Source organism: Aquarana catesbeiana, linkage group LG01, assembly GCF_042186555.1.
Source record: "Aquarana catesbeiana isolate 2022-GZ linkage group LG01, ASM4218655v1, whole genome shotgun sequence".
NCBI lineage: Eukaryota > Metazoa > Chordata > Amphibia > Anura > Ranidae > Aquarana > Aquarana catesbeiana.
The window spans coordinates 600,757,962-600,785,539 of record NC_133324.1 but is presented as its reverse complement, the minus strand read 5'-3'; the positions used below and the strand labels follow the sequence as shown (position 1 = coordinate 600,785,539).

At 38.5% G+C, this 27,578-nt stretch overlaps 1 protein-coding gene across 1 annotated transcript in view; it reads left to right on the top strand.

The window, feature by feature from the left end:
• The window catches only part of LOC141107789 (fibrillin-2-like), a 223,829-nt gene extending 203,026 nt beyond the window's left edge, over positions 1–20,803 (top strand). The window contains exons 50-65 of the mRNA XM_073598767.1: positions 705–857; positions 2,413–2,478; positions 2,616–2,741; positions 2,879–2,998; positions 4,103–4,222; positions 4,488–4,619; positions 5,316–5,441; positions 6,722–6,928; positions 7,024–7,149; positions 7,290–7,412; positions 7,749–7,865; positions 7,950–8,078; positions 8,187–8,306; positions 14,046–14,277; positions 15,437–15,605; positions 17,288–20,803. Coding sequence (XP_073454868.1) covers positions 705–857; positions 2,413–2,478; positions 2,616–2,741; positions 2,879–2,998; positions 4,103–4,222; positions 4,488–4,619; positions 5,316–5,441; positions 6,722–6,928; positions 7,024–7,149; positions 7,290–7,412; positions 7,749–7,865; positions 7,950–8,078; positions 8,187–8,306; positions 14,046–14,277; positions 15,437–15,605; positions 17,288–17,656 — 2,435 coding nt within the window. The 3' untranslated portion in view covers positions 17,657–20,803. The remainder of the gene's footprint in view (positions 1–704; positions 858–2,412; positions 2,479–2,615; positions 2,742–2,878; positions 2,999–4,102; positions 4,223–4,487; positions 4,620–5,315; positions 5,442–6,721; positions 6,929–7,023; positions 7,150–7,289; positions 7,413–7,748; positions 7,866–7,949; positions 8,079–8,186; positions 8,307–14,045; positions 14,278–15,436; positions 15,606–17,287) is intronic.
• Positions 20,804–27,578: the final 6,775 nt, after the last annotated feature.

Genomic DNA, 27,578 nt, shown 5'->3' with positions numbered 1-27,578 from the left:
GCATGCATGGAATTTTGTGCGTTGAAATTGTGTACACATGATCGGAATTTCCGACAACGGATTTTGTTGTCTGAAAATTTGAGAACCAGCTCTCAAATTTTTGTTGTCGGAAATTCCGACAACAAATACCCGATGGAGCCTACACACGGTCGGAATTTCTGACTACAAGCTCACATCGAACATTTGTTGTCGGAAAATCCGACCGTGTGTACATAGCATATCTGTGTGCCCTCACATACCGTACGCACAAGCAGATACAATCTGACAGAAAGAGAAACTCCACAGCGCCGTGGTAGTTCATTCAAAAATAAAAGGCGACAGCCGCAAAGTCTGCTGGACCTTGTAGTTTTCCCTTTACAGGCCACTGTGAATGAGTGACATGGCTGGGCAGGCTGGCCACGTTTTTTTAAAAATTGCGACAGCTAGCTGAACTGACCGAAATTCGAGCTGTCTATGGCCGGTCTGATACAGTAACTACTAGCATATTTTTTTTTACATAAATTCAAAGACTAATTTCTATGGTGTCTATAACAATATATTAATATTTATAGCACTAATTTAAAAAGAATACATAACTGTATATGAATAATGCATGTCACATTTTACATGTGTCCTATATAAAATATGTAATTTTATTTGATGAAAATAAAGTATAGGTTAATAAACCATGTAATGTTTTTTTTTTTTTTTTTTTTTTTTAACAGATACTCGTCAGAGTTTCTGCTTCACGCAGTTTGATAATGGAAAGTGCTCAGTGCCTAAAGCCTTCAACACTACAAAATCAAAGTGCTGCTGTAGCACAATGGCTGGTGAGGGCTGGGGAGATCCTTGTGAGCTCTGTCCTCAGGAAGGAACTGGTAAGAACTGATCAGACAATACAAAAACACAAACAATGCAAAACTTTCCTAGATGAAGATAAAAATCTTGTTTAATGATTTTATAACATATGCTGTAAGTAATAAAATGACTTGGAGATTATGTGAAATAAAACTTTTTTTATGAAAGTTATAAGACTGCAAAGAGAGGCTGATTTCCTAAAGAAATTGATATAATAATTTACGTGAAATTTCACTTCAGTTATCCAATTACCGTATGTGAAAAGAAAACCTCTGTTTACTTATGCCATCTGCAATGATTGGATAATTGAAGTGCATTTTTGCATTATTTACTGTGTAAACATTTTCAATATCTTTAATAAATCAGCTTCATTATGTCATCTTCAATCTATAAAGAAGCAAAAGTTGGCTTGAGAAGAATCTTTAAAAGGGCTGTAACCCTCCTCCTCCCCCCCCCCCCCCCAAAAAAAATTGATCTTGTATAACTTGGACCCAAGAGATTGATTTTTAATTGGTTTCTGTAGTTGATTGCACTAGGGATAAGCACTTTTAATTGAATTAGACTGCAGGTATCCTTTCAAACAAAACTTTAAGTAGCCATATAAAAAACTATCTACACATTTTCAATGAACAATGTAGTCTTTGTTAATACTATTATACCAGTGTTGATCACATTTGATTTAATCTTCAAAATATAAATTGGAATGGCTATTCAATTGCAATCTTTGTGTGGTTTGTAAAGGTTACAGTTTTATATTTTTTTAAGTAACAAACATGTCATACTTACCTGTTCTGTGCAATGGTTTTGCATAGAGCACCCCCCCATTCTCCTGTTTTCTGGGCCCCTCCCCTCTGCTGAATGCCCCCAGAGCAAGAATGCTTACTCCCGAGACACACAGAGGGTGGCTCGACCTTGCACCCCTGCTACCTCCTTACTGGCTGCGATTGACAGTCAATGGCTCCCGCTGTTGTGTTCAGCCAATGAGGAGGGAGAGACCCAGAGACCCAGGTGAGCTTCTGCTCCTGTGCACATTACTGGATCGGGATTGGGCTCAGGTGAGTATTAGGGGGGATGCTGAGGGACCGGCACACTGAAGGTTTTCTACCTTCATGCATAGAATGCATGAAGGTAAAAAATCTTCAGTCTTTAGAACCACTTTAACTTTCTAATGGATGCAGTTAGATTTAGGCACTGTTCACATAAAGTGCAGGGACCGCCATTTTTCCAAACTGGATGACACACACACACAGACAACTGTGGTGCAGTGAGCTGTGATAAATTCAGATATGCTGAATTTTATCGCAGAGTTCCGGGTGAAATCACATGTAGTAGTAGTGTTACCTTTGTGCACTTCAAATAAAGTTTGTAAAAAAAAAGGGTAGCTGTGTGTTGGGCTGAAACGTGCATCACATCTCCCCTACCGTTGGCTCACTGCAGTCAGAACAGACAGCTGCTGCACACTAAGCCGCTGCTGTTTAGTGTGCAGCAGCTCTCCAGTTCAGTGTGAATAGGCCCTTGCCTGTTGGCATTGCTACTTTTTACTGTTTAATATTGTGTTCTTTCTTTTCTGTTTAGTGGCATTTCAGGAACTCTGTCCATATGGTTTGGGCTCTATACCTAACGCTGGAGATACCAGAGAAGGTCAGTAACCCAAACAGCAAGTATGAGCATGTATATTTTACCCTTATCACATATCTTTCCACACACTACAGGAAATGTTTATGTAGCTGTATATAAGTCTGGGCTCAGAAGTAGTTTCTTCTCTCTTATCTCTTTAGATGTCAATGAATGTGCAGAGAACCCTGGAGTTTGCGTCAATGGAGTCTGTATTAATACAGATGGCTCTTTCCGATGTGAATGCCCATTTGGGTATAATCTAGACTACACAGGAGTTAACTGTGTTGGTAAGCAAAACAGACAACATGTAATAAATAAAAATACTGGCAAATGAAGTGAACATGGTAAAGATTTCATGGCTAGAGTTTGTGCTTATTAGTTAAAAATGCACAATAAAAAATAAAATATAATTCGCTTTATGCAGATACGGATGAGTGCTCCATTGGGAACCCATGTGGAAATGGAACATGCTCCAATGTGGTTGGAGGATTTGAGTGTGCTTGTGATGAAGGTTTCGAACCAGGACCAATGATGACTTGTGAAGGTAACAACAGGAAGCATTTTGTGTCAATTCTAATATATATATATATATATATATATATATATATATATATATATATATATATATATATATATATATATATATACACACACACACACACATACACAAAAAAATGAAATTCATTGTGTCATGAAAAAAAGTTTACAATAAAAATGACACATTAGACTGGTCTGAAGTTTTAAGAGGGGTTGAATTTATTACTGCCCTCGTCTTTAAGCACCAGCCAAGTGCTATGGGTTGATAACAGCATGGCAGAGGACCCAGATTTGTATCTATCAAATTAATTAATTTGTTTGTGTTTAATGATTGTAGTCAATTTAATTGTTTCAGTTTCAGTATAATCTAATTATGTGTAAAAAAAGTATGGGAATACAAAAACAAACAAACATATTCACCTAGATGGCTGCAGCAGCACCAATCCCAACTGCAGCCATCCCCCGATGCCTCTAATACCAAGAACTGAGCATTCAGATACCACTAATCGCTCAGCTCTCGGTCCTGATTGTCAGTCACCTGCTCTTTCCTCTGCCCCTCCAGAGCTCACTGGAGTGCAAAGCTGTGGAGGGGGTGGGAGCAGCTGGCTCAGGCTCTCAGCGGCGCACTGAGAGGTTGAGCTAGCTGCCAGTTCAGGCCTCTGGGTGGATCACAACTATATGGTTGGGATCTTTTCAGAGCCGGGACTGGGTCTGTGACGTTGTTGGCTGAAAACACGTTACAGGACTGCAGACCTAACTGCACTCCTGTGACCCACAGGAGAAGTAGCACAGGAGAAAAAGCTTTGACCATACTTCTCCTTTAAGTTTTCTTCACTACAGACCCTTAGTGTCACATAATTCTCTACTAGTTTTGATCTAGCTCCTTACTGAAAGGATATCAGGATATACTAGTTTCAAATTCAGCCTGTATTGTAAACTGTAGAGTAGAATCAATTGTTTGTCTCTAAACATTATCAGCAGACTCACCCTTTTTAACACTTGATTTCTTTGTACAAAACTGTTATGGTTACAATGCTCTGGGAATGCTTAGCGAAAGCGGTAAACACCCATACAAATTTGATTTTTACATTAGACTATTTGTTGTTTTTAGATATCAATGAGTGCACAAACCCACTTCTGTGTGCTTTCCGCTGCATAAACACTTATGGATCATATGAATGCACGTGTCCATCTGGATATACTCTGAGAGAAGACCGCAGGATGTGCAAAGGTATGAAATCTTATTGGGCAGTTTCCAGGTCATTATTTTCTTCATGATCTTTGTTAGCCATAATATTATCTAGAACCATGGATGTTTACCCAACTAATTTTATGCTGTAGATTTATTTTTTGCTTGTGTTATTGTTGAAATGTAAGGCCCCGAAAGAATTAAATTTCTGCTTTATGTTATTTTTTTCTAGCAATCTGAAATGGGTACTTTTAGTAAACGTCTGCCAGTAAGACCCCCATCCCATACAGCTTTCTGTGTCTTTCAGATTTGGATGAATGTGCAGAAGGTCTACATGACTGTGAATCCCGAGGAATGATGTGCAAGAACCTGATAGGTACATTCATGTGTATCTGCCCACCAGGCATGCAGCGGCGCCCAGATGGGGAAGGTTGCATGGGTAAGTCAAAGACCATGAAATTTGTATAGAGAGAAACTGAACATTGCTTATTAGAGACAATTATTACGATTATTATTACGATTAAGTGGTCGTATAGTCTATTTGTTAACTTTTACCTACAGGTAAGCCTATAATAAGGCTTACCTGAAGGTAAAAAAAATATCTCCTAAACCTGTATGGTTTAGGAGATATTCCCCTTGCTATGAGCCGCTGACTGCAGCGGCGCATGTGCACAGGGGATTCTCGGCTGAAGGCCCGGCAGCTGCCGGACCTTGCCGGGGAAGAAATCTCCCACGTGCATGCGCGGGAGTGACGACATCGCGGTTTCAGCCACTCACATCGCTGGAGCCGCGATACCCGGAAGACACGCCGAGGCAACATGACAGCTCCCTCGGCGTGGACCAGGTAAGATACCGACGCCTCGTTCTAAGGTAAGTAGTTCATAATGAGCTAGTATGTGGTAGGGGTAAAAAAAAAAAAATGTCAGCGGGTATACAACCGCTTTAAATGCACCAACCACGTATTCATATGTAGTTAGCTCTTTACTTTTTGTTTTAGTGAATAGTTTTTTATGTTCATTTCAGGGTGACAATTTTTTATTTTTGACAATTTCTATTGCAGGTAGAGCATTAGCAGTTCTCTACTTTCCTAAAAAAATTTGATGGTGTAATGCTTTATGTTGTCCTGTTTTAATAGATGAAAATGAATGTCGTACAAAGCCTGGAATCTGTCCCAATGGACGCTGTGTGAATACTATTGGAAGTTACAGGTGTGATTGTAATGAAGGTTTCCAGGTTAGCGCCTCTGGGACAGAATGTATTGGTGAGTGCCCTTTAAGTGAAGATTAAACTCAATTTCACATATTTCAATAGAAAGGCTTTTCATTTGATACAATGACTATAGACTATTTTATATAGAGGAAAGATACAGAAAGTGTACTGCAGCAGAAATGATACAAAATTACACTTTCATTAAAGCAAAAATCCAGTGCCGTAAGGTTCTTTCAGCAATATGATTCCCCCTAATTGTTAAAGTGAAGTACTGGCCCATTTAATCTCAGTGGAAAATCTACTGGCCAATACATTGTAATGCCGCGTACAGACGATCGGACATTCCGACAACAAAATCCTGGATTTATTTCCGACGGATGTTGGCTCAAACTTGTCTTGAATACACACGGTCGCACAAATGTTGTCGGAAATTCCGAACGTCAAGAACGCGGTGACGTACAACAATTAGGAAGAGCTGGGAAAAATGAAGTTTAATAGCCAGTGCGGCTCCTCTGCTTGATTCCGAGCATGCGTGGAATTGTGTACACGCGATCGGAATTTCCGACAACGGATTTTGTTGTCGGAAAATTTGAGAAACAGCTCTCAAATTTTTGTTGTTGGAAATTCTGACAACAAATGTCCAATGGAGCCTACACACGGTCGGAATTTCTGACAACAAGCTCACATCGAACATTTGTTGTCGGAAATTCCAACCGTGTGTACGTGGCATTAGGCTGCATTCACGTTATAGCTTTTCTCGCGCTACATGCATTCATTTTAATAGGCTGTCGCACATGTCAAAAATGCAGCAAAGTAACTCATGCACTTTTGAGCATTGAGCTTCACAGGTTTTCTAACTGTGAATTTTGCTGCATTTGTCACGCATTTGTTTTTGCAAACATGCATCTGTTTTGGATGTTTGGGGTGCCTTTGACAATGAATGGCACTGCAAGCGTTGCAAGTGTTTTTTGCGCCTTACGTACATGCGCGCAAAATTTCACAATTTTGTCCATGTTCATGAAACACTATTGTGTGAATGCAGCCTTAACACAGAGACAGTTAAAGTAGGTGAGTGTCAGCTCATGAATGTAGTATGCAGAATGTTTACTCATCACACAAAATGTAATATTATCAGTACAGAGGGTTTCTGTCACTGCAGAAAGATGACTAATGGAAATCAATACTAGGATCTGCAAGAATAGTTTTAAAAACCTGAATATTTAAAAATGAACATTCCTGCTCTTGAAGGTGCCTGAGGTTTTTACTTTAAAATTGTGGTGGAATTAATTATTCCTAGCTGTTAGCAAATAAATTATTTGTTTTTGTCCTTAGACACACGCCAAGGATCTTGCTTCACTGAAGTGCTTCAAACTATGTGCCAACTTTCATCTACAAATCGCAACATGGTCACCAAGTCAGAATGCTGCTGTAATGTGGGGCGAGGCTGGGGTAACCAGTGTGAACTCTGTCCCCTTCCTGGAACTGGACCATTTAAGAAGATGTGTCCACATGGCCCTGGCTTTACTACTGATGGCAGAGGTAAAGGCAGAGAAATTTTGAAATGGCCAAGAATTATATTATGGGAATGGTATGACTTCTATAATAAAAAAGCCCATTTTGTTTCTTTGCATTAGATATTGATGAATGTAAAGTGCTTCCTAACCTGTGCAAAAATGGACAGTGCATAAATACCATTGGGTCTTTCCGCTGTCACTGCAACTTGGGCTATACCACAGATATTACTGGAACAACTTGCGTTGGTAAGATATGTTACCATTATTGGAAACAAAACCACATTTGAATATTAGATTCATAAAATCAGATTGCAAAATACACCATATTGCTATATTTGAGATATATAGCATTATGAATATTTCTCAATTATTTTTATTTTTTTCAGATCTGGATGAATGTTCTCAGTCTCCTAAACCTTGCAACTTTATATGCAAAAATACAGAGGGCAGCTACCAGTGCTCTTGTCCAAGAGGCTACATCTTGCAAGAAGATGGCAAGACCTGCAAAGGTACAGTAGAACAGAAATCATTTTGCTCAGTATGGTTGACTATACAAAGATATGCAGTATCCCACAAGAGGCAATGAAACGGCAGATTTTGTAGCCCAGCTAACTGCGAAAAACTGAAATCTATAGACATGAGAAGCCATTGTTCGTTGCTTTTTAGTTTTGTTTTTTTCTTTCTTTATTTGAAAACCAATATATATATATATATATATATATATATATATATATTTATATATATATATATTAAACAAAATAAAATCTGTAGAATTTACTTACTTATGGTGTGAACTACATGAATATAGTGGAAGTTGTAACTTAGAGCATCCACTGCTTCCACAGATCTGGATGAATGTTCCACCAAGCAGCACAACTGCCAATTCCTGTGCGTTAACACGATTGGAAGCTTCAACTGCAAATGTCCACCTGGCTTTACTCAGCATCAATCCTCCTGCATTGGTAAGAAACTCCATATTTTTATTATTGTATAATTCTATAGTATAGCAGATACATTTGCATCACTTTATATTTCATCCTAACCAGATAACAATGAGTGCAGTGCTCAACCAACCTTGTGTGGCTCCCGTGGTATGTGCCAGAACAACCCTGGTAGCTACGTTTGTGAGTGCCAGAAAGGCTTTTCACTGGATAACAGTGGCAGCAACTGTGAAGGTAAGAGAACATAGCCCTTGACCTCATCACTTTGTATTGGTTTTTCTATATAGAGAAAAATACATGCACCACAGGGAGCTAAGCAGCAGTTCATCATTTATTTTTCAGATGTGGATGAGTGTGATGGCAACCACCGCTGTCAACATGGGTGCCAGAATGTCCTTGGAGGATATCGCTGTGGTTGTCCACAAGGCTATGTTCAGCACTATCAGTGGAACCAGTGCGTTGGTTAGTAGATGCAAAACACATCACTACTGTTTGTCATTTTTCTAATGTAAGCTCAGTTATTACACATTTATATCGCAGCAGTGCTTGTTTCTACAAAGAGCTGGATCAGAATTACAACCCCAGTTCCAAAAAGTTGGAATGCTGTGTAGAATTTACATAAAAATAGAATGCAATGATTTGCAAACTTCGTAAACCTACTGTATATTTTATTCACAATAGAAAGTATATAAAATGTTAAACTGAGCAAATGTACCAATTTAAAAATAAAATAAGGTAATTATCAAAAAGTTGGAACAGGGTAACAAAAGTATAAAGCAGTACCAGGAACATGAACAGAAACACAGATGAGGGACCTATGTCCCTTAATGGACTCCAAGAAAAGTATTTCACAGTACTTTTCTTTCTCATCCATTGAGGAATACATTTTAACATCCAAAATTTGCCAAGTTGAGGGGTGGGCAACACAGCAACAATCTCTAACAGGTCCTATGAAAATGACTGGGAACTGCCTAGACCCCAGAAGCCGCCTGAATCTGAGCCCAGGTGAGGTGGAGCCTTCCTATTAAATAGAAAGAAACGTACCAACATGACTAAAGAGAGAATACAGAGAATCAACCTGATGCCCGGTACTAGGATAGAAAAGGTCACCGCCTGGGGGAATGACTGCACATGGAAGGAAGCTTAGAATGTAAACCAGCAAAAATCTGAGCAGCCAAAATCCACCAGGATATCACAATGGACATGGTCAACAGAAAAACACAGGGAATAACCCTCAAGAGGGAATTTAGAACAAAGAAAACAGGCCCAAGCAAAGAAAAAATGCCAGTCTACATATTAACATTAGGGTTAACGGGATAGATCTCCAAGACAAGAATTACCTAGACAGACAAAGAAAGAACTCAAGGGTTCAATCCCATGAGCTGAGCTGACTTTAAAGTTAGGGTGCATGGGTGCACCTGTATAAGGGTAGGCAGAGGTGGAAGTTAGACCACAGCCCCACACCTGTTAGATAGGAATCTCCAGAAAAACCTGAGGATGAATCTAAAACATCCTTCCTAACACTAGCGGTGTCACTAGGGCCTGGAAGAAAATTTCTGTGGAGCCTGCCTAACCCTGAAGCCATGGTCTAAGAAATGTCTAATCCACCCAGGTCCAGCAAAGCATTAACAGTCATGGAGTGAAGAACTTGCTTTTTAGCAAAACTGCTAAAAACATTCACTCGGGAAGAACAAAAGAGGGCATCTGGAGGACCAGAGGATACTTGTAGCATGAAACTAGTTCGTTCTACCTGCTGACAATCCCAAAAGGCAGAGGGCCCCTCTAGTGATAATTGCTATCCACTGCATAGCTTCTGTGATGCTCCTGGATGTGCAAACCATTCCTCTCATGGCAGAGTCTACCAACTGAGAAGAGCCAGCTTCCAAGGCATTGTCTATAAAGGAGACAGCGTGAGACATACTAATTCTCTCAGTAATATCCAGCTCAGAAACCAGGCTACTTCCCCTGTCGCAGGGAGGACTCCTTCCCAGATGCCAAGGCACTGCCACACCTAGGTGAAGTCCAATGGAGTTCAAACCAGAAAATGTACTCAATGTGGAGGGAACGATCTGTTCTGAGGAACCAGATGGTAGCCCTTGATAGAGGCACTCCAGCAAGTGGAATCCCACAGATGCTGCCAAAAAAACCCACCTTAGTCACCTAATGGAGGCTGAAGGATCATGGCCAGAACCAACTGATCCAGAAAGATAGGTCAATTGTCCTGAATAGTTCAAGCTCAAGACAAAAGAAAGGATAGCTGAAAGGAGTCGGGAATAAATAAGAGACAGGGAGATTACCCTGAGAGGTAGAAGAAGAGGTGAACTTCCTGCCTAATGACAAAGGCCAAGGTGTACAGAGTTAGGATGCACATTAAGTAATACTTGTATACGGTAGAAGTGTGGGCACACATTCCTGCAGAAGGCTTTTTAGACAAGTTAACAAACCTCTAAGCTTCAGCTAAAGTGGTGGGTGGTGAGAGTCATGCTCAGAGGGTTTGACAGTTTAAGGTTACTGTCAACACAGGACAGAGGGCTGAACCACTAGTTTAAACTGGGAAGCTAGTACACAGTGCATCATTAAGGTCCTAAATAACCTCTTGAAATTCTGGAGTGACAGTCTCTTCAGAGATAGACTGCTGGGACACAGACTCTGAGTCAGAGATAGTCACAGGGACCAGTGGCCTTGCCTGATCTAGAGGCTTGAGACGGTCAAATATTCTGTAGGAGATGGCACTGGGTTGTGTTTAAAGCTTCTGGGGTCAGTGGCCAAAAAGAGTTAAACGAGCCAAAAAGCCCCTGGTAGATGTGGAGGTCCCTGATGATAGGGGAGGGGACTCAGTCCCATCTGAAAGAGCTGAAGCTGAAGAAGACTCTGATGATTTAGACCCAATAAATATTGCTGCAATGGGTTCCAGAATGTAGACGTCAGTACCCTCAGAAGATTTCAAGTAGACGCCTTCAGAACTACTAGGGGAGTATAGGCTAGGGTCACCCATAGTAGCAGGACTGCTCCCTCTTTGTTTGTGTGCAGACATGTTGCATCTTCATAGCCTCAATCACTCACAAGCTTGGAGAGCTGGTGTTGATGAAGGTAGAGGTGACCAGGTCACTGTAGGTGGGCAGTAGGAACAGGCTGAAGTTCCACATGGTGCTTTGCAAAATAGAAGCAGGATGGCCTGTGACACTCTACCTATTGGATGATGTCAGTGTTTAGTCCACCAGTTGTGCAAACAGTCAAGTAGCTTCTGGTGATATACAGCTCCAGGTGAGCACTAGGTGCTAACAAAACCTTTGATCATAAATGATAAATCCACAATTAAAATAAGTCTTCACAACATAAGCTGTGAGTAACCCTTTGGAAAATGCAAGCAACAACGTGATGCCAAGTGATGCTGATATTAATTAAAGTGCATATACTGTAATAACATCATCAATAAAAGTGCATAACAATAAAAAGTTCATCAGTAGTGCCAAAAATCCATATGTAAAGAAATTAATTCCAAATGTGCTCTTCACACGCCATGCAAATGTGATTGTTTTGTGCACACTCCCCGTCCCCCTATGTAGTTATGACTCACCAGATCCCTAGACCCAGGGTGAAGTGGGTCTAGTAATGCTTTTTTGGGAGTCTAGAGGGTGAGTGGTGGTAAGACCAAATTCCACCTATCTTCCTCCACAAGTCCTCACACAGAAGAGTAAACCAAAAATGGCAACCTGCTTTTATTTATATAATCTGTCCACAAAAATGTATATAAAATACCCACTCACATTTGTTTGTGCCTAAGCCGGCACCAGCAGGATTCAGCAGTGTGCTGCTCTATCTGCAAGATGGCGGCTTGGCATGCCTTCCACCGCCTAAGCCTTGTGAACCAGATGTGACATCAGATGTACGGTGTCCGTCAGATGTACCGTGTCCATCAACACTTTACATGCAGTGGGGACAGAAAGTATTCAGACCCCCTTAAATTTTTCACTCTTTGTTATATTGCAGCCATTTGCTAAAATCAAGTTTAAGTTCATTTTTTTCCTCATTAATGTACACACAGCACCCCATATTGACAGAACACAGAATTGTTGACATTTTTGCAGATTTATTAAAAAAGAAAAACTGAAGTATCACATGGTCCTAAGTATTCAGACCCTTTGCTGTGACACTCATATATTTTACTCAGGTGCTGTGCATTTCTTCTGATCATCCTTGAGATAGTTCTACACCTTCATTTGAGTCCAGCTGTGTTTGATTATACTTATTGGACTTGATTAGGAAAGTCACACATCTGTCTATAAAAGACCTTACAGTTCACAGTGCATGTTAGAGCAAATGAGAATCATGGGGTCAAAGGAACTGCCTGAAGGGCTCAGAGACAGAATTGTGCCAAGGCACAGATCTGGCCAAGGTTACAAAAAATTTCTGCTGCACTTAAGGTTCCTAAGAGCACAGTGGCCTCCATAATCTTTAAATGGAAGACGTTTGGGACGACCAGAACCCTTCCTAGAGCTGGCCGTCCGGCCAAACTGAGCTATCGGGGGAGAAGAGCCTTGGTGAAAGAGGTAAAGAAGAACCCAAAGATCACTGTGGCTGAGCTCCAGAGATGCAGTTGGGAGATGGGAGAAAGTTGTAGAAAGTCAACCATTACTGCAGCTCTCCACCAGTCAGGGCTTTATGGCAGAGTGGCCCGACGGAAGCCTCTCCTCAGTGCAAGACACATGAAAGCCCACATGGAGTTTGCTAAAAAAAACACCTGAAGGACTCCAAGATGGTGAGAAATAAGATTCTTTGGTCTGAGGAGACCAAAATAGAACTTTCTGGCCCTAATTCTAAGCGGTATGTGTGGAGAAAACCAGGCACTGCTCATCACCTGTCCAATACAGTCCCAACTGCAGTCCCAGCTGCAGGGATAGGACGACTGGTTGCAATCGAGGGAAAGATGAATGCGGCCAAGTACAGGGATATCTTGGACAAAAACCTCTCCAGACTGGGTCGAAGGTTTACCTTCCAACAAGACAATGACCCTAAGCACACAGCTAAAATAACAAAGGAGTGGCTTCACAACAACTCCGTGACAGGGCTCTGGCTGGGCCATTCAAGAACAGACTTAAACCCAATTGAGCATCTCTGGAGAGACTTAAAAATGGCTGTCCACCAACGTTTACCATCCAACCTGACAAAACTGGAGAGGATCTGCAAGGAGGAATGGCAGAGGATCCCCAAATCCAGGTGTGAAAAACTTGCTGCATCTTTCCCAAAAAAACTCATGGCTGTATTAGATCAAAAGGATGCTTCTACTAAATACTGAGCAAAGGGTCTGAATACTTAGGACTATGTGATATTTCAGTTTTTCTTTTTAAATATATATAAATAAATAATAAATAATAAATCTGAAAAAATGTCAACAATTCTGTGTTTTTCTGTCAATATGGGGTGCTATGTGTACATCAATGAGGGTAAACATGAACTTAAATGATTTTAGCAAATGGCTGCAATATAACAAAGAGTGAAAAATTTAAGGGGTCTGAATACTTTCCGTCCCCACTGTATATATTATACATTCACATCAGTTCCTGCCCTCATGGATTTTACAGTTTAAGATTCCTAACTAGCATTTATACATACACATACTAGGGCCAATTTAGACAGGAACCAATTAAGCTACCAGCATGTTTTTGGAGTGTGGGAGGAAACAGGAGGAAACCCACGCAGGCACAGGGAAAACATGCAAACTGCAGGCAAGTAGTGCTGTGGCTGGGATTTGAACTGACAACCCTAGTGCAGCTAGGTGGAAGTGCGAAACACTTAGCCACTGTGCTAAAATCCATGAATGAGATCGAAAAAGAAAGTCTAGCAAAATTGATTAGCTGGGCTCCTAGGGCATTAGCAAAAAAACAGAGTAATTCGGGGTAGAGGAGGGGTTATACGGGGCAGGCTTACAGTTTTCCTGTTTACCAGTGTCCAATCCCCCAGGAGATGGTAGTATAACCCGACTGTATTTTAATTCCTGCGTCTCTCAGTGGATAAAGAAACTAATTTATTAGCACACTGATAGATCATTAGTAAATCTGCCTGTTCCCCAACATAGGATTTTCATAGTAAAATTCAGATGATTTAGTGCAAGCCATGGGTCTAAACTTCAGACAGTTTCAACATCATTGTCTTCCATCTAAGTGTTCATTCAGCTTCCATTATTTTATGTTTTTTATTTAGATGAGAATGAATGTTCGAGCCAGTCCAGCTGCGGTTCTGCCTCCTGCTACAACACTTTGGGAAGCTTCAAGTGCATATGTCCGTCTGGATTTGATTTTGACCAATCTTTTGGAGGGTGCCAGGATGTTGATGAATGTTCATCGGGAGCAAGCCCTTGTAGCTATGGTTGTTCCAACACCGATGGTGGCTACCAATGTGGATGCCCTGGAGGATACTTCCGAGTTGGCCAAGGGTAAGCATGAGATGAAATAAGAAAGATTTTTCTGCTAATTTTAATTCAGAGACCTATTTTTGAAAGTTCAGTTGGACCCAATTGGGTTTAATTAAAAGGTAGTGCTGATACCTTTATCGACTCAACACCACATTGTTTATTCCACACTGCACCTGTATTTTACCAGTAAAAAATTATAAATTTCCAAATGTCTGTAAAATGTTCTCTACTTAACACTGCAAAGAATACTCTGTGACAAGAGAGGTTAGGTACATGACTGGAATTTCATTCTCACAAAATCTGCCAACCTAATCTCAGACATTTTACTATTACAAACACATATGAGGGAATGGATTAATCTAAACACATCATTATCACAAAGGATATTTTAACACTGAATATATAATATATCATTACTTCAGTGGAAATTGTACTTTCGCATGTCATGGCTACAATGTCTATTAGTTTTATATCCATAAATGCCACACCGAACACACCAATATCCTTGTCACACTGATAAACACATTATTGTGTGATATGTGGTAATTCCCAACACCACCCAGCTTGCTTCTTGTTCTGGGATAATCTCTGCAGCAGAACCATCTTTTTGACTATGAGGGGCATAATCATATTCTGCTATACATGCATCAACAACCTTATCATATATTTCCTAAAGGAAACCTGCTATGAGAAAAGCATAAATTGCTGACCTCTTATTTTCAAAATGCTAGTTGTCTGTGTGTCATGCTATTCCTCTCAGTTAAATTTCTTGATTCAATGACCCAACAAACAATATGCAGATTTGATTTTCTTGACCTGCATACTTGTAAGGGTTCAGTGACTGACACAGAATTGAGCCGGGGGGGGGGGGGGGGGGTCAGTATAATAACCATAGAGGTAGTGTTTTCTGAAACAAGTCTTACACCAAAAATCCACTAGAAAGCGCTTTCTAGTGGATTTTTGGCGTATGACTTTGTTGGCACCACTCCAGGAGCCTATCTTTCACTCAGCTGCTGGATGGACTAAAGGAAGATGACCATTTTTTATTAAGAGCAGAGCATCCTGAGGTGGATTTAGCACTTATACCTTTTCTGTACCGTGGTCTGAAACAAGTCTGTCTGTCCTGACAGTCTTCCTTTGATCAGGTTTCTTCTCTTTATGTGTACATGTTGTATTGCAGGCATTGCGTGTCTGGCTTGGGATTTGGCAAGGGTTCTTATCTACCAGCTCCTGTGGAAGAAGATGAGGAAAATATCTTGTCCCCAGAAAACTGCTATGAGTGCAAGATCAATGGGTATCCAAAGAGAGGAAGGCAGCGACGCAGCACCAATTCCACCTCAGAGCATGAGGTAAGAGATGAACGAGTGTTAAAAAAAAGGCATAATCCCAAGCTTGGACTTTCAAGTTGCTTTGCAGCAGTGCACTATTAACTTATTTATGAATACACATATAATGTATTATTATGTTTACCAGCATTACCCTGAATTACTACAAAAAAATCAAACAGGACTCTACTATAACATCCCAATGACTGTAATGTTATATGAGATCACCATTTTTCTTGGAGAAATAAGACAAAATGTAAAAAAAGTCCTACTTTATCAAAAATGTGGAACTTTACTTTAGACCCCTAAGCTATGTTAAAACTTGCAGTTTAAGACCCCATACACACTATTAGATTTTCTGCAGATTTTTGTCTTCAGATTTACCAAAACCATGTAGTGCAAGGGCCTGCCTGATTGCATACAAATTGAAACTCTTAAGGTTTGACCTCATATTATATGGTTTTGGTAAATCTAATAGTGTGTATGGGGTCTTAGATTTCATCCAAAGCTTAACACACAATAACAGCTCAGATTATCATTTGAAGAAAATGTAGTTCTAGAGCAGCCTTTTTCAACCAGGGTGCCCAGGCATTCTGGGATGCCTTGAGGTTTCTTCAGAAGTGCCTTGGAAAAATGCCTAAAAATTGCCCAAAAATGTATACAAGCCAGCAGGTGGATCAAACCTGCCCTTTAGTTACACAAAGGCACAGGTTTTTATTATGCACCATTTCCAGCCTTCCAGCCACCAGTGTCTTAACAACCAGTGATGTCATCAGTGTTGATAAGAAGGGTGATGATCATCTGCACAGTACCCTTGTTTGACCCTCCCTTGCCCCTCTCCGTCAACACTGGGGTCACATTAGCTGAGTGATGGAGAGAAACTGAGGGAGAGGAGAAACATTGGAATACTAGTCGGTAATAGTGTGAAAAAGTGTAATTGCTTTGTAATATAAATCACCTCTAATGTTGGATGTACTACGTGTGTCAATGGTGCCGTATTATGTAAAACTATTAGAATAGTTTCTTACATTTTAAAATGGGGTGCTTTGGGATTATCCATAAGTTTAAAGGGTGCCTTCAGACTGTCCATAATTTTAAAGGGTGCCTTGAGATTGACCATAATTTTAAAGGGTGCCTTGAATGAAAAAAAGGTTGAGAAACACTATTCTAGAGTGTATTAAAGAGAGAAACTTAGTCTGCTTAGACAAAAGAAGTCACATTACTGCTTGGGGTAGGGCTTGCCACTCAAAGCTTACCTTCTATAAAGGATGTTTGAAAATTCTGAATGATTTTGATGTAAGTAGAGAAACACGATTGTTTAGAAAAGTCCCAGCACTTTGACCTCAGGCAACTCGGATAGCCCAAACTGCATTCATATGTTGCATGGCTAAATACCTTCAACCCCAGGGGTGCTCTACAGCTTAACCACTTGTGGTCCGTGGGCTTATGAGGTACACTAAAACCAAATTTTTTAAATTGTTGGCCACTTTGATGGTATAAAACCCAGCTGTAGTTTGACTACAGCTATCATGGCCAACTCAGTCTAGAGAAGAACATATGGATAATAGGGTACATACCAGTATAAAGAAATTAATTTTTAACAACTTATGATGTCTTGTACATTTTTGTAATGTTTCTCCCCATGTATTTCAATAATGTGTTATACATCTACTCACAAATGTGTCTGTGTCTTTGATTTTCCGTAGAATCACAACATGAATAGCCTTGATATTGACAGACCAGTTAAGATGAGCTTCAACATTTCCCACCTGACAATCAAAGAACATATCATGGATTTAATGCCAGCTTTGCAACCACTGATGAACCATGTACGATATGTCATCTCTCAGGGTAATGAGGATAACAACTTCCGCATTAATCAAAAGGAGGGTCAAAGTTTCTTGCATCTTGGCCGCAAAAAGGTAACTCCAGGTTTGTATAACCTGGAGATTACCAGCGTGCCTCTATACCGCAAGAAGGAACTGCAGAAATTAGAGGATGAAAAAGACTTCAACTACCTCAATGGTGAAATAGGCCAAACACTCAAGATGAAACTTCAGATCCAACTTAATTAAGATCAGAAACAATCCTCACGTGGCCTTTACAAGATCTGAACTTTACATTTATAGAGAAAGTCTTCTTCTGTCTTCTCTTTAATTAGCAAGCTTTTGTGTCAGAACCTCAGCACCAAGGCATAAGATTGATGGGAAATGTGGAATATGAGTTCAGCTGTGACCAATGTCCATATGTATTTTGGGATTATTTTCATAGTATTTTTGTTATGTAAAGATGGGAGGGGTAAGAGTGACAGGAGGGCATAGTGTTCAATGGATATGATGCATTGAATGCCCTGAGCAAAGTTATGGATGTACAAGCAGAAGGGGGGCAAACTCTCCAAATGCCCTTCCTTATTTTCACCAAAAGCTCTAACATGGATGCCAATGACAGAAAGGACTCTAGTGCCTTAAAAGTGCCTTACAAGTGGTCTTGAGAAACCAGCAGTATTGCAGCAGAAGCTTTTTATACCTGAGTGCTACAATACTGTGTATGTGGTGCTTCTAAAAGAAGTTCATAATACATAGTGAACTGTTAGAGTGGTCACTGGAACTCCCAGATTAATATCATGAATGTTTTTGTATTTTTTAATTCTTTTTTGTTTAAAAGAATTTATTTTGTACTGTAATTACGGCACCGTTATTGCTACTAGCAAGCATAGGCAGCTAGAGAAAAGAGCTAATAATATAAATAATACATTTTATTCGCAGTTTAAGCTCTCTTTTCTCATCTTGCATAGCCTTCATGCTGTTGATCCCTCAAACTGTAGTTTACATTTAAAATCAACCCCCTACCACAAAGGAATAAACTTTCTCCTAGGGACCACTCAAGAGTGCACTGCTTCTGTATGAGCAAGGCACATGAACTTTACTAGGCACATCACTTATGTTTCATGCAGAAGCCTTGCTTTGTTTTATATTGAAAAAAGTAAAAAATAAGTGATAGGTAATAGCATTGTTATGTTAATTTATAAACTGCAGAATATATATTCCATGTTTAATATAGCTGGATACAAAAAGTGCTTTGAAGGTTTAAGATATTTAATGGCACACTAAACACTATTGTCTTGTTCAGGAAGAATCCCTTTAAGTATTATTGCCAAGTTCCTTGAAACCATATTCAAACATGTCAGAGGCATAGCCAATAAACTGCCTCCTTTGATCAATGTACTGTGGGCCTCTTACCTCAGGCTGTAAAGAGGTAGCACACAAAAATCAGTATCATGTAGTGTTGTTTGCTTAGCCCTTTGTGCCAGCATTGAACAGACAGAATTTTACTTAAGAATAGAAACTTGTGCCTGATAATAACACCAAAATAATATGGAGTGGTCTAAGCAATGATTTAAAACAGTCTGCTTTCCAATCCCCAAGCCTGTAAACTTAGTGGTAGCCTCATATTCTGCTAAAATTGTTTTTTTTTAAATACACCAATTTGCTCCCCTAAATTCTCAAGTTAAGCAGACTAAACAGTGCTGCTGCTTTTATGCACATTTTAACTTGTTAGTAGTGACGTCCTCATCTCCATCTCTAACCAGTCCCCCTCCCCACTGATACATGCCTTCTGTTCTGATGGTAAAAATGGTGACTGTCACAAAAAAGACTGAGGTGCCTTTGATGTGCATTTTTTTATAAACAGCCTAGCTTCACCTTCTTTATGCCATGTGAGAGGCAAGATGGCAGCACCCAAAAGGGGAATAACTGGGTCTTAGGGAACAGATTGGAGCAGATTTTGTTCACTGATTATGTACCAGTGGTTTGTTCATAAGCTTAATAGTTTACATTTGTCAGTGGTTTCTGTAAATGTTGGAAAAGTAAATGGTTGATTTAAAGAATAACTAAAGACAAAACTTTTTTTTTTTTAAGTTTTGGATAGACTGGAGATGGGTTAGAACAACTATTAGGTTTTTATTGCTGTCTTTGTCACCGTTAGGGAGATTCACCCTCTCAATTTGTCCTGTTTACCATTATCATTGAAAGTGAAAGTAAAAGAAAATCTTACATTTTGGGTTATCCCCAGAAAAGTAATAGAATGGAAATCTTCCAATGGGGACACTAGTTCTGGTGACCTGGGGGGGTCCAAGGTATTCCCCTAATTTGCAGGTATTTCCTCTCACTTTCTGTTTGGCTATGGGACAGGAAGTGAAGGTAAATCTCATCAATGGGACACAGATGGCAAAAAAAAAAAAACAGGCATTCTCTTACTCTATCCAAAATGAAAAAAATAAAGTTTTGCCTATAGTTTTTCTTTAACCTCCCCAGTTTGCAGGGGCACAAGAAACTAGGAAATCTGGAGAGGAGCCTCTCTCTCCAGCTTGCTCATCGCTGCAAACATGAATATAATGTTATTTCTGAATAGGGAAACTGACTATTGCAAACAGGACATTGCCTGTCAATATTCTTTTGCTGGCAGCAGCTTCATAACATTCTTTATCTTTTAAATTAAATATAATAATAAGATTGGAGAAAGGATGGTGCTATTCTAGATTATGGTATAAAATAAACACACTACTACCTGACAGTATACTGTATCCATCCCACAATGGTGCTTTACCCATCCAGTGCTTCAAATGGCTCGGTTACTGCACTGTACGTCCTTTTTTTTTTTAAGAAAAAAATATTTATGTATAACCACAACTGTAAACTGTTGCTCAATTTTTGTAATTTCATATTCTTGTAGTAAATATATTTTATTTGATACATGTTGTTTTACTTTTGTTTTTGTTTTTTTTTTTGTTTGTTTTTTATTGTTGTTTTTTTAATTTCCAATTCCCAAGAATAGCCACTTTTTGGTAATATGTGTGAATACTGTAATTGTTGGCAAAATAAAATCATAAACTTGAAAAAGATGCTAGCTTTGCAAAATACGAGATGTTGTGAAATAAAACTGTTTCTAGACGGTGCTACAGAAAATCATGTCATTGTGAAAATCTTTTTTTTCCAGTCTTGTGTTGAGCCAAAAGTGTTATTTTTGGAGGGGGGGGGGATATTTTTTCTCTTTCTTTCCAAATGTGGTCTGATACATTTTTATACTGCAATTCAAACAGTGTGCTGTATTTGTTGTTATGTTTGTTGTTAGGCACATATGATAATTTTGTACAAGTTTTCGTAACTGTGTTTTTTGTATCAGATGCAACAGCAACAATAAAATTATTTTGGGTAAAAATATAATTTTTGGTGTTCAGTAAGCTGAATCAAAAGTATCTGGTACAATTAAGGGGACAGGCGTATAGCTGTGGTGGAAAATGTATTACATATAGGGTGCCTCTAGTCTGTCTCCTGACTTCACCAAGAAAAAAAAAAATATAATGTTCAGTGTATATAGTGCTACAAAAATTTTAGAGACTGTGGATATTGTAGAGGGTCAATGATTGTGGACATGCTACATGAAATAGCCAGTGACTCTGGGCGTGTTATAGGAGATAGCCAGTGACTATGGACATGTTACAGGAGATGGTCAGAGTCTGCAGACATGCTACAAGAAATTGTCAGAAACTACAGAACATTTTCAAAAACTATATAGAAAAAATGTTTTTTATGGAACGTTGTATAAAGTCAGCAGATGTGCCCATGTGACAAAGGAGATACGTGAGAAATACATTTTCAGAAGGTAAGTGTTTATTGGTGATCTAAAACAATTAAAATACATCAAAATACAGCATATACCCTGTAATTAGCTAGCCGCTTTTTCAAAAGAGGTGTGCAAGACACAAGGTAGAATACAAGAGTGGTATAATCTATTAGATTAAAAAAAGTCAAAATAAAGAGCACATAAAATAATGATTCAAAAGAGTTTATAATTATGGCTAGAATATTATATACATTATATACAGTATAATTGTATCATTGTTGGGAGCTGGGAATTAATCCGGGGAGGGAAGTTTTTTTTACATTTATTTTTAAGAAAATGAGATGTGTATGTAGTGCAGTATATACTGTATATATTTTGCTATGTTATTATAATTTTAATTATACAGGATTTATATAACACCAACAGTTTGCTCAGCGCTTTATAACATTAGGGCAGACAGTACAGTTACAATTCAATACAGGAGGAACCAGAGGGCCCTGCTCATTAGAGCTTACAATTTAGAGGTTATGTAGAAATCACACTTAAGTGATATAATTTTAATCGGCAAACCTTTTTTGGGGGTAAATACCGGTAGCTGAAGGTGCTCAAATTACATAAATGTTGTTGAAAATGTTTTATTTTTTCCTTGTCAAAAGAAGTTTATTGAGTATACAATGTTATAAAGATACATAAAGTAAGTTTACAAGGATCTATAAAGTAAGCTCATTGTTTTACAGTAGGGTTTCTATAGGTAAATATCATGAAATTTCAAATATTAAACATTGGGTTTACGTAAACCTAAATTAAAGATATATATCATTTCCTTAGTTACTTTTGTAGGTATTTAAATGATTTATACCTACTATACATATTGTTTACAAGTAGAGTGTATATAGGTCAAATAAATTCTGATAATGAGCTTTAATCGTAAGGTGGAGAAAAGGAAAGAAAAAGAAGAAAAAGGGTTGAAAGGTAGAGGTATGGTCCACAAGGTTGTCCCGCTCGTCAGTTTATTATTCTTTTTAGTTCTCTTTGAAGCCTTTAGAATGGGTGTCTCTGTAAGTCATTTAATCTGTTACCATGGCAACAGGACAGAGTCATTGAAGTTTGACAGGAACTGTTGTTTTATCCAAGGATGCCAAAGTTTTTCAAATTTTGGAATTTGATTTTGATCGATGGCTACCATCTTAGCATGGGACATTGTATTATTCATTCTGTGAATTGTTTCTGCTAGTACCAATGTAGGAGATTTCCATGCCTTGGCCACTGTTTGTTTTGCAGGCGTTATTAGTTGGATCATAAGTTTGAATTGAGAGAGTGTTAACCATTCCGGTTTTAGATTAAGTTAAAGTTAAATATGGATCTGGTTGTATTATTTTTTTAAATATTTTAGATGCAATCACGAAGACTTCCTTCCAGAAGGTTTGGATTTCTGGGCACGTCCACCATATGTGTAAATATGTGCCTATTTCTGGGCATCCTCGAAAACAAAGAGCTGAGGTATTAGGTGAATATTTTGCCACTCTAGCGGGTACAAGGTACCAGCGAGTTAGGACTTTATAATTTGTCTCCAGTGCTAAGATGTTGGGTGAAGATGACTTAGATGTGAGCCATATGTTAGACCAGTCCGTGTCTTCTAAAGTTCGTCCCAGGTCCTCCTCCCACCTCTGAACGTAAGAGGGTCTATTAAGATTTGCTACTCCATATAATTGATTATAAAGTGATGAAATTGTACCTTTAGCAAATGGATCTTTTGTACAGATTGATTCAAAAATGGATAATTGGGATAATGGTGTATCCCCCTTTAGGAATGGTGTATAGAAATTTTTGATTTGGAGATATCTAAATATCTCAGAGTTTGGTAGATCATATTTTTCTCTAAGCGATGGGAATGAAAGGAATGATTTAGATGCTATGAAGTCATTTAGTGTCTGAATGCCTGATGTTGTCCAAGCTTTAAAAGAATTTGGGTAGATCCATGCCGGATAAAAGGCCGGATTTCTGATAAAAGAAAGGAGAGGATTGTGTGGAGATTGTAACTGATATTTGGTTTTTAGTTTATCCCAGAGAGATAAGAAGTGTTTAGTTATGGGATTATGAATTTTAAAGCGGTCTTTAGGATCAAGCCATAATAAATTTGATATTAATAGAGGGTCATTTTCTGAAGCCTCTATAAATACCCATAATGGGTTTTCCTGTTTTGCATGGTATTTGGACAGACTGGCCAAATGTGCTGCTCTGTAGTAGTTAGTAAAATTAGGGTATCCCAGGCCTCCTTTATTTTTGGGAAGATGTAGTGTGTGTATAGGTATACGTGGTTTAGAAGAGCCCCATATAAACGAAGTTGCTCTTTTTTGTACTATTCTCAAAAAATAGGAAGGAATTGGAATAGGGAGGACTCTGAATAGATAAAGCAATTTGGGTAGAATAGTCATTTTGATTGCGTTAATCTTCCCTATCCAGGATAAAGGAAGTTGCGACCATTGTTTTATTAGATTTGTGATCTGTCTTAATACAGGAGGATAGTTAGTTGAGAATAAGTCAGAATGAGGTGCTGTTAAATGAATTCCAAGATATGGGATTGATTTTTCTGCCGATGTGAATGGGAGTGCAGCCCTAGCCGGGATCAATTCCATGTTTGTGAGTGAAATATTAAGCATTAGGCATTTCTTAGAATTAATCATAAGGCCGGATAGGGCTGCAAATCCATCAAGAGCTGGTATTAAGTTAGGACCAGAGACCTGTGGTGATGATAGAAAAAGTAATATATCGTCTGCAAATATACATAATTTGTGTGTAATACCTCCTACTTCAATGCCAGTTATAGTTTGGTTTGTTCTGATGTATTGGGCCATGGGTTCAAGTATAAGGGCAAATAATAAGGGAGATAATGGGCAACCCTGTCGGGTACCTCTTTCGATATTAAAGGCTTCAGATTTGTATCCAGCATATTTTATATAGGCTTTGGGTTTATTATATAATGCTTTGATCCATGTTAAAAAGTGGGGTCCAAAACCCCATTTTTGTAATGAATATTGCATATATTGCCAGGATACTGTGTCAAATGCCCTCTTAATATCGAGAGATAGAAAACATAAAGGGATTTTCCGTTTTTTAGCAATATGTGCCAATAACACTGCCCTGCGTATATTATCGCCTGCCTGTCTATTTGGCATGAAGCCTACTTGATCTCTATGTATTAATTTTCCTATAATGCTATTAAGGCGTTTTGCTATTATTTTTGCTAATAATTTAATATCGAGGTTTAACAGAGAGATAGGCCGATAATTCACACAGGAAGTATCATCAGAAAGGGGTTTTGGGATCATACAAACAATTGCCATTAGTGTTTCTTGCCGAAAAGAATGTCCATCTAGAAGTTTGTTAAACGTTTCAGTGAGAATGGGAGAGAGTATTTCTGAGAATGTTTTATAGTATAAAGCCGAGTAGCCATCTGGGCCTGGTCTTTTGTTAAGTTTTAGGTCTTTTATGGCGTTAGCAACTTCATCTATAGTTATAGGCTCATCCAAACTGCTTTTTTGATTCTGAGATAACTCAGGTAAGGTTATTTTTGAGAAGAAGGATTCAGCCTCTGTAGGATTAAATTCATTGTTTGTCTTATATAAAGTTGCGAGATGTGAGTGAAATTTATGGACTATTTTAACTGGATTACAAGTGTAAACATTTTTTGATAATTTCAAACGTATTGGTTTGAAAGATTTGTTAGTTGAATTTAATGCCCGAGCCAAATATGTACCTGGTTTGTTTGTATTCATGTAGAAATTGTGTTTGGAGCGTTTGAGGGATTTATCAACTGACTCAGTGAGAAATAGATCGTATTCCAATCTAGATTTTTCCAGATGAGATTTTGTACTCTGAGACGGATTATCTTGAAATGATATGTAGGCTGCATTAAAATTGAGTTCTAGTTTTTTTGCTAGATTTTTGTGTTCCCGTTTAAATAGTGCTATTTGTCTTTGTATTGTACTACGCAAGACAGGCTTATGAGCTTCCCACAGTGTTATTGGGGAGATGTCTGTTGTATTATTAATTGATATGTATTCCTTTAAAGCTTGCTCAATGGCCATCTGATGTAGTGGGTGTTTGAGCATTATGTCCGGTAAGTACCACGTTGGGTCATGCGCTTTTGGTATGGCTGAGGCTATAGTAGTGTATACTGCATTATGGTCAGACCACGGAATCGGAATTATATCTGATGCAATAATTTCTGGTATCATTCCTATTGTTAGAAAAATATGATCTATTCTGGTGAAGGTTTGATGAGGGTGCGAGAAATAAGTGAATTTCTTTTTCATTGGGTTACTTTCTCTCCACGAATCTACCAGATTGTATTTGGAAAGAAGTTGAGAAAAAGGTAATCTAGAGGTTATTTTGGATGGTGTAAAAGGTGATTTATCTAGAAATGGGAGGAGGACCTGGTTCGAATCCCCACACATTATCACTGTTCCTATTTTGTGTGTATTAATCACTTGTAATATATGTGAGAGGAATGGTGTAGGTTGTTTGTTAGGAGCGTAGTAGGAAATCACCGTGATTGCTGTATCCATTATATAACCCATGAGTATCAGGTATCTACCTTCTGGGTCTTTAATTTCTGATGATAAGGTGAATGGTGTGGATCGGTGAAATGCAATTAGAGTTCCCCTTTGCTTGGTACAGGCAGAAGCCGTGTAAATTTGTTGATAAAAAGGAGAAATATATTTTGGAGTAGAATCTTTGGTGAAGTGTGTTTCCTGGAGGCATACTATGTGAGCCTTCTTGTTATGGAAAGTACGGAAGGCTTTGGTCCTTTTTTGAGGGACATTTATTCCCTGAACATTCAGGGAAAGTATATTCAGTGGTGCCATGGCAATAGATCAAATAGTTTTGACTTACTTTTTGTTATGCAGAGCTGACTGCGCAGATCAACCTGTGTGGACTGAAGAGATGAATAGATAGAAAAGAAACCAGTGAATTCTGGAGTAAAGAGTAAACAAAAAACATATGAGATTAGATGATACATTGTATAAATTATTTTTTGCAAGTAATCACAATTTACCCGTGAAAGAGAATAAATATCTCTCTCAGGGGAATAAGTGCCTTCGTCACACTCCCACGTAATATGGTTGGGAGAATGAGGAGGGCTAATGGGGGTACACGGATCTTCCGCTTACAGGAGAGAAGTGCTATGTCAAAAGACATCAAAATGATGTTTCATTAATTGGAGTGCAGAATATAGTTTTTGTTGAAATTATTTATTCCAGGGTGGTTGTATATGGTTAGTCTTGCCCTAGGCTAAATAATTCAGTTAGAAAGGTACTGTTAATAACTTTGGTATTGATGAAGATAGTTTGAATTATTTTGGGATTTTAACCCTTTTAGAGTAAACAATTACATATTTTATTCATATGCAACTGTTTAGATATGTTAACTCATAAAATTGAGGTTGTATTGCTTCAGATTAGAATAAACAAAAACATAATTCTAGGAACTAGTTAGGTAATAATATATTTGTTTTAAGAAAAGAAAGAAAAAGCTTCCATTACTTCTGGATTATTGAACATATTTGTCCTAAAAAGTAATAAATCTATTGTTATTACCTGATAATATATAACTGAACAAGAATTTCCTTATTTCACTTATATATTCTAAGGCTATATGAATCAGAAGTAATAAGAAATATAACTGGAATGTAACATGATCCCACACAGTGTGTGACTATCAGAATGCAGTTACATTCCGTTATAAATATAGGTTTTTTATAGAGAACCATCTCTTAGTATAATAAATGAAGAGATATCAGGAATTAGGATGTCAGTCCATTGAATCTTCTTGGTCCATGGATGATGTGGCATAACGGCCTCTTTTGTGAGAATGATGATTCCCATTTTGTTCTGAAATTTTCTGGGTGCTGCCTGAAGGTGAAGATGATGCCATTCTTCTGCGTGTGGGAGAGTTGCTGCTTGTGGGTTCTGTCAGATTTAATTTTAAAAGGGTTTGTTGTAGTTCATCTGCTGATCTGCTTCTGTAAATTGTACCTTGGTAGTTAAATCTGACTGAAAAGGGGAAGCCCCATTGATACATAATGTTGTGGCGTTGCAGTTCCATTAGTTGGGGTTTCATGGATCGTCTTTTAGTAATAGTAAGTTGGGATAGGTCAGCAAAAATTTGATAATTGTGTCCTTGAAAATTAAGTTCCTTTTTTTCTCTTGCAGCAATTAGTATTTGTTCTTTCGTTCTGTAATAATGAAATTTTGTGATTATATCACGTGGGGGTCCATCTTTCTTTTTGGCTGTGAGGGCTCTGTGTACTCTGTCCAGTTCTAAACGTTCAATAGGGATATCTGGCTTTAGCTCTTGTAATAGAGCAGTAAT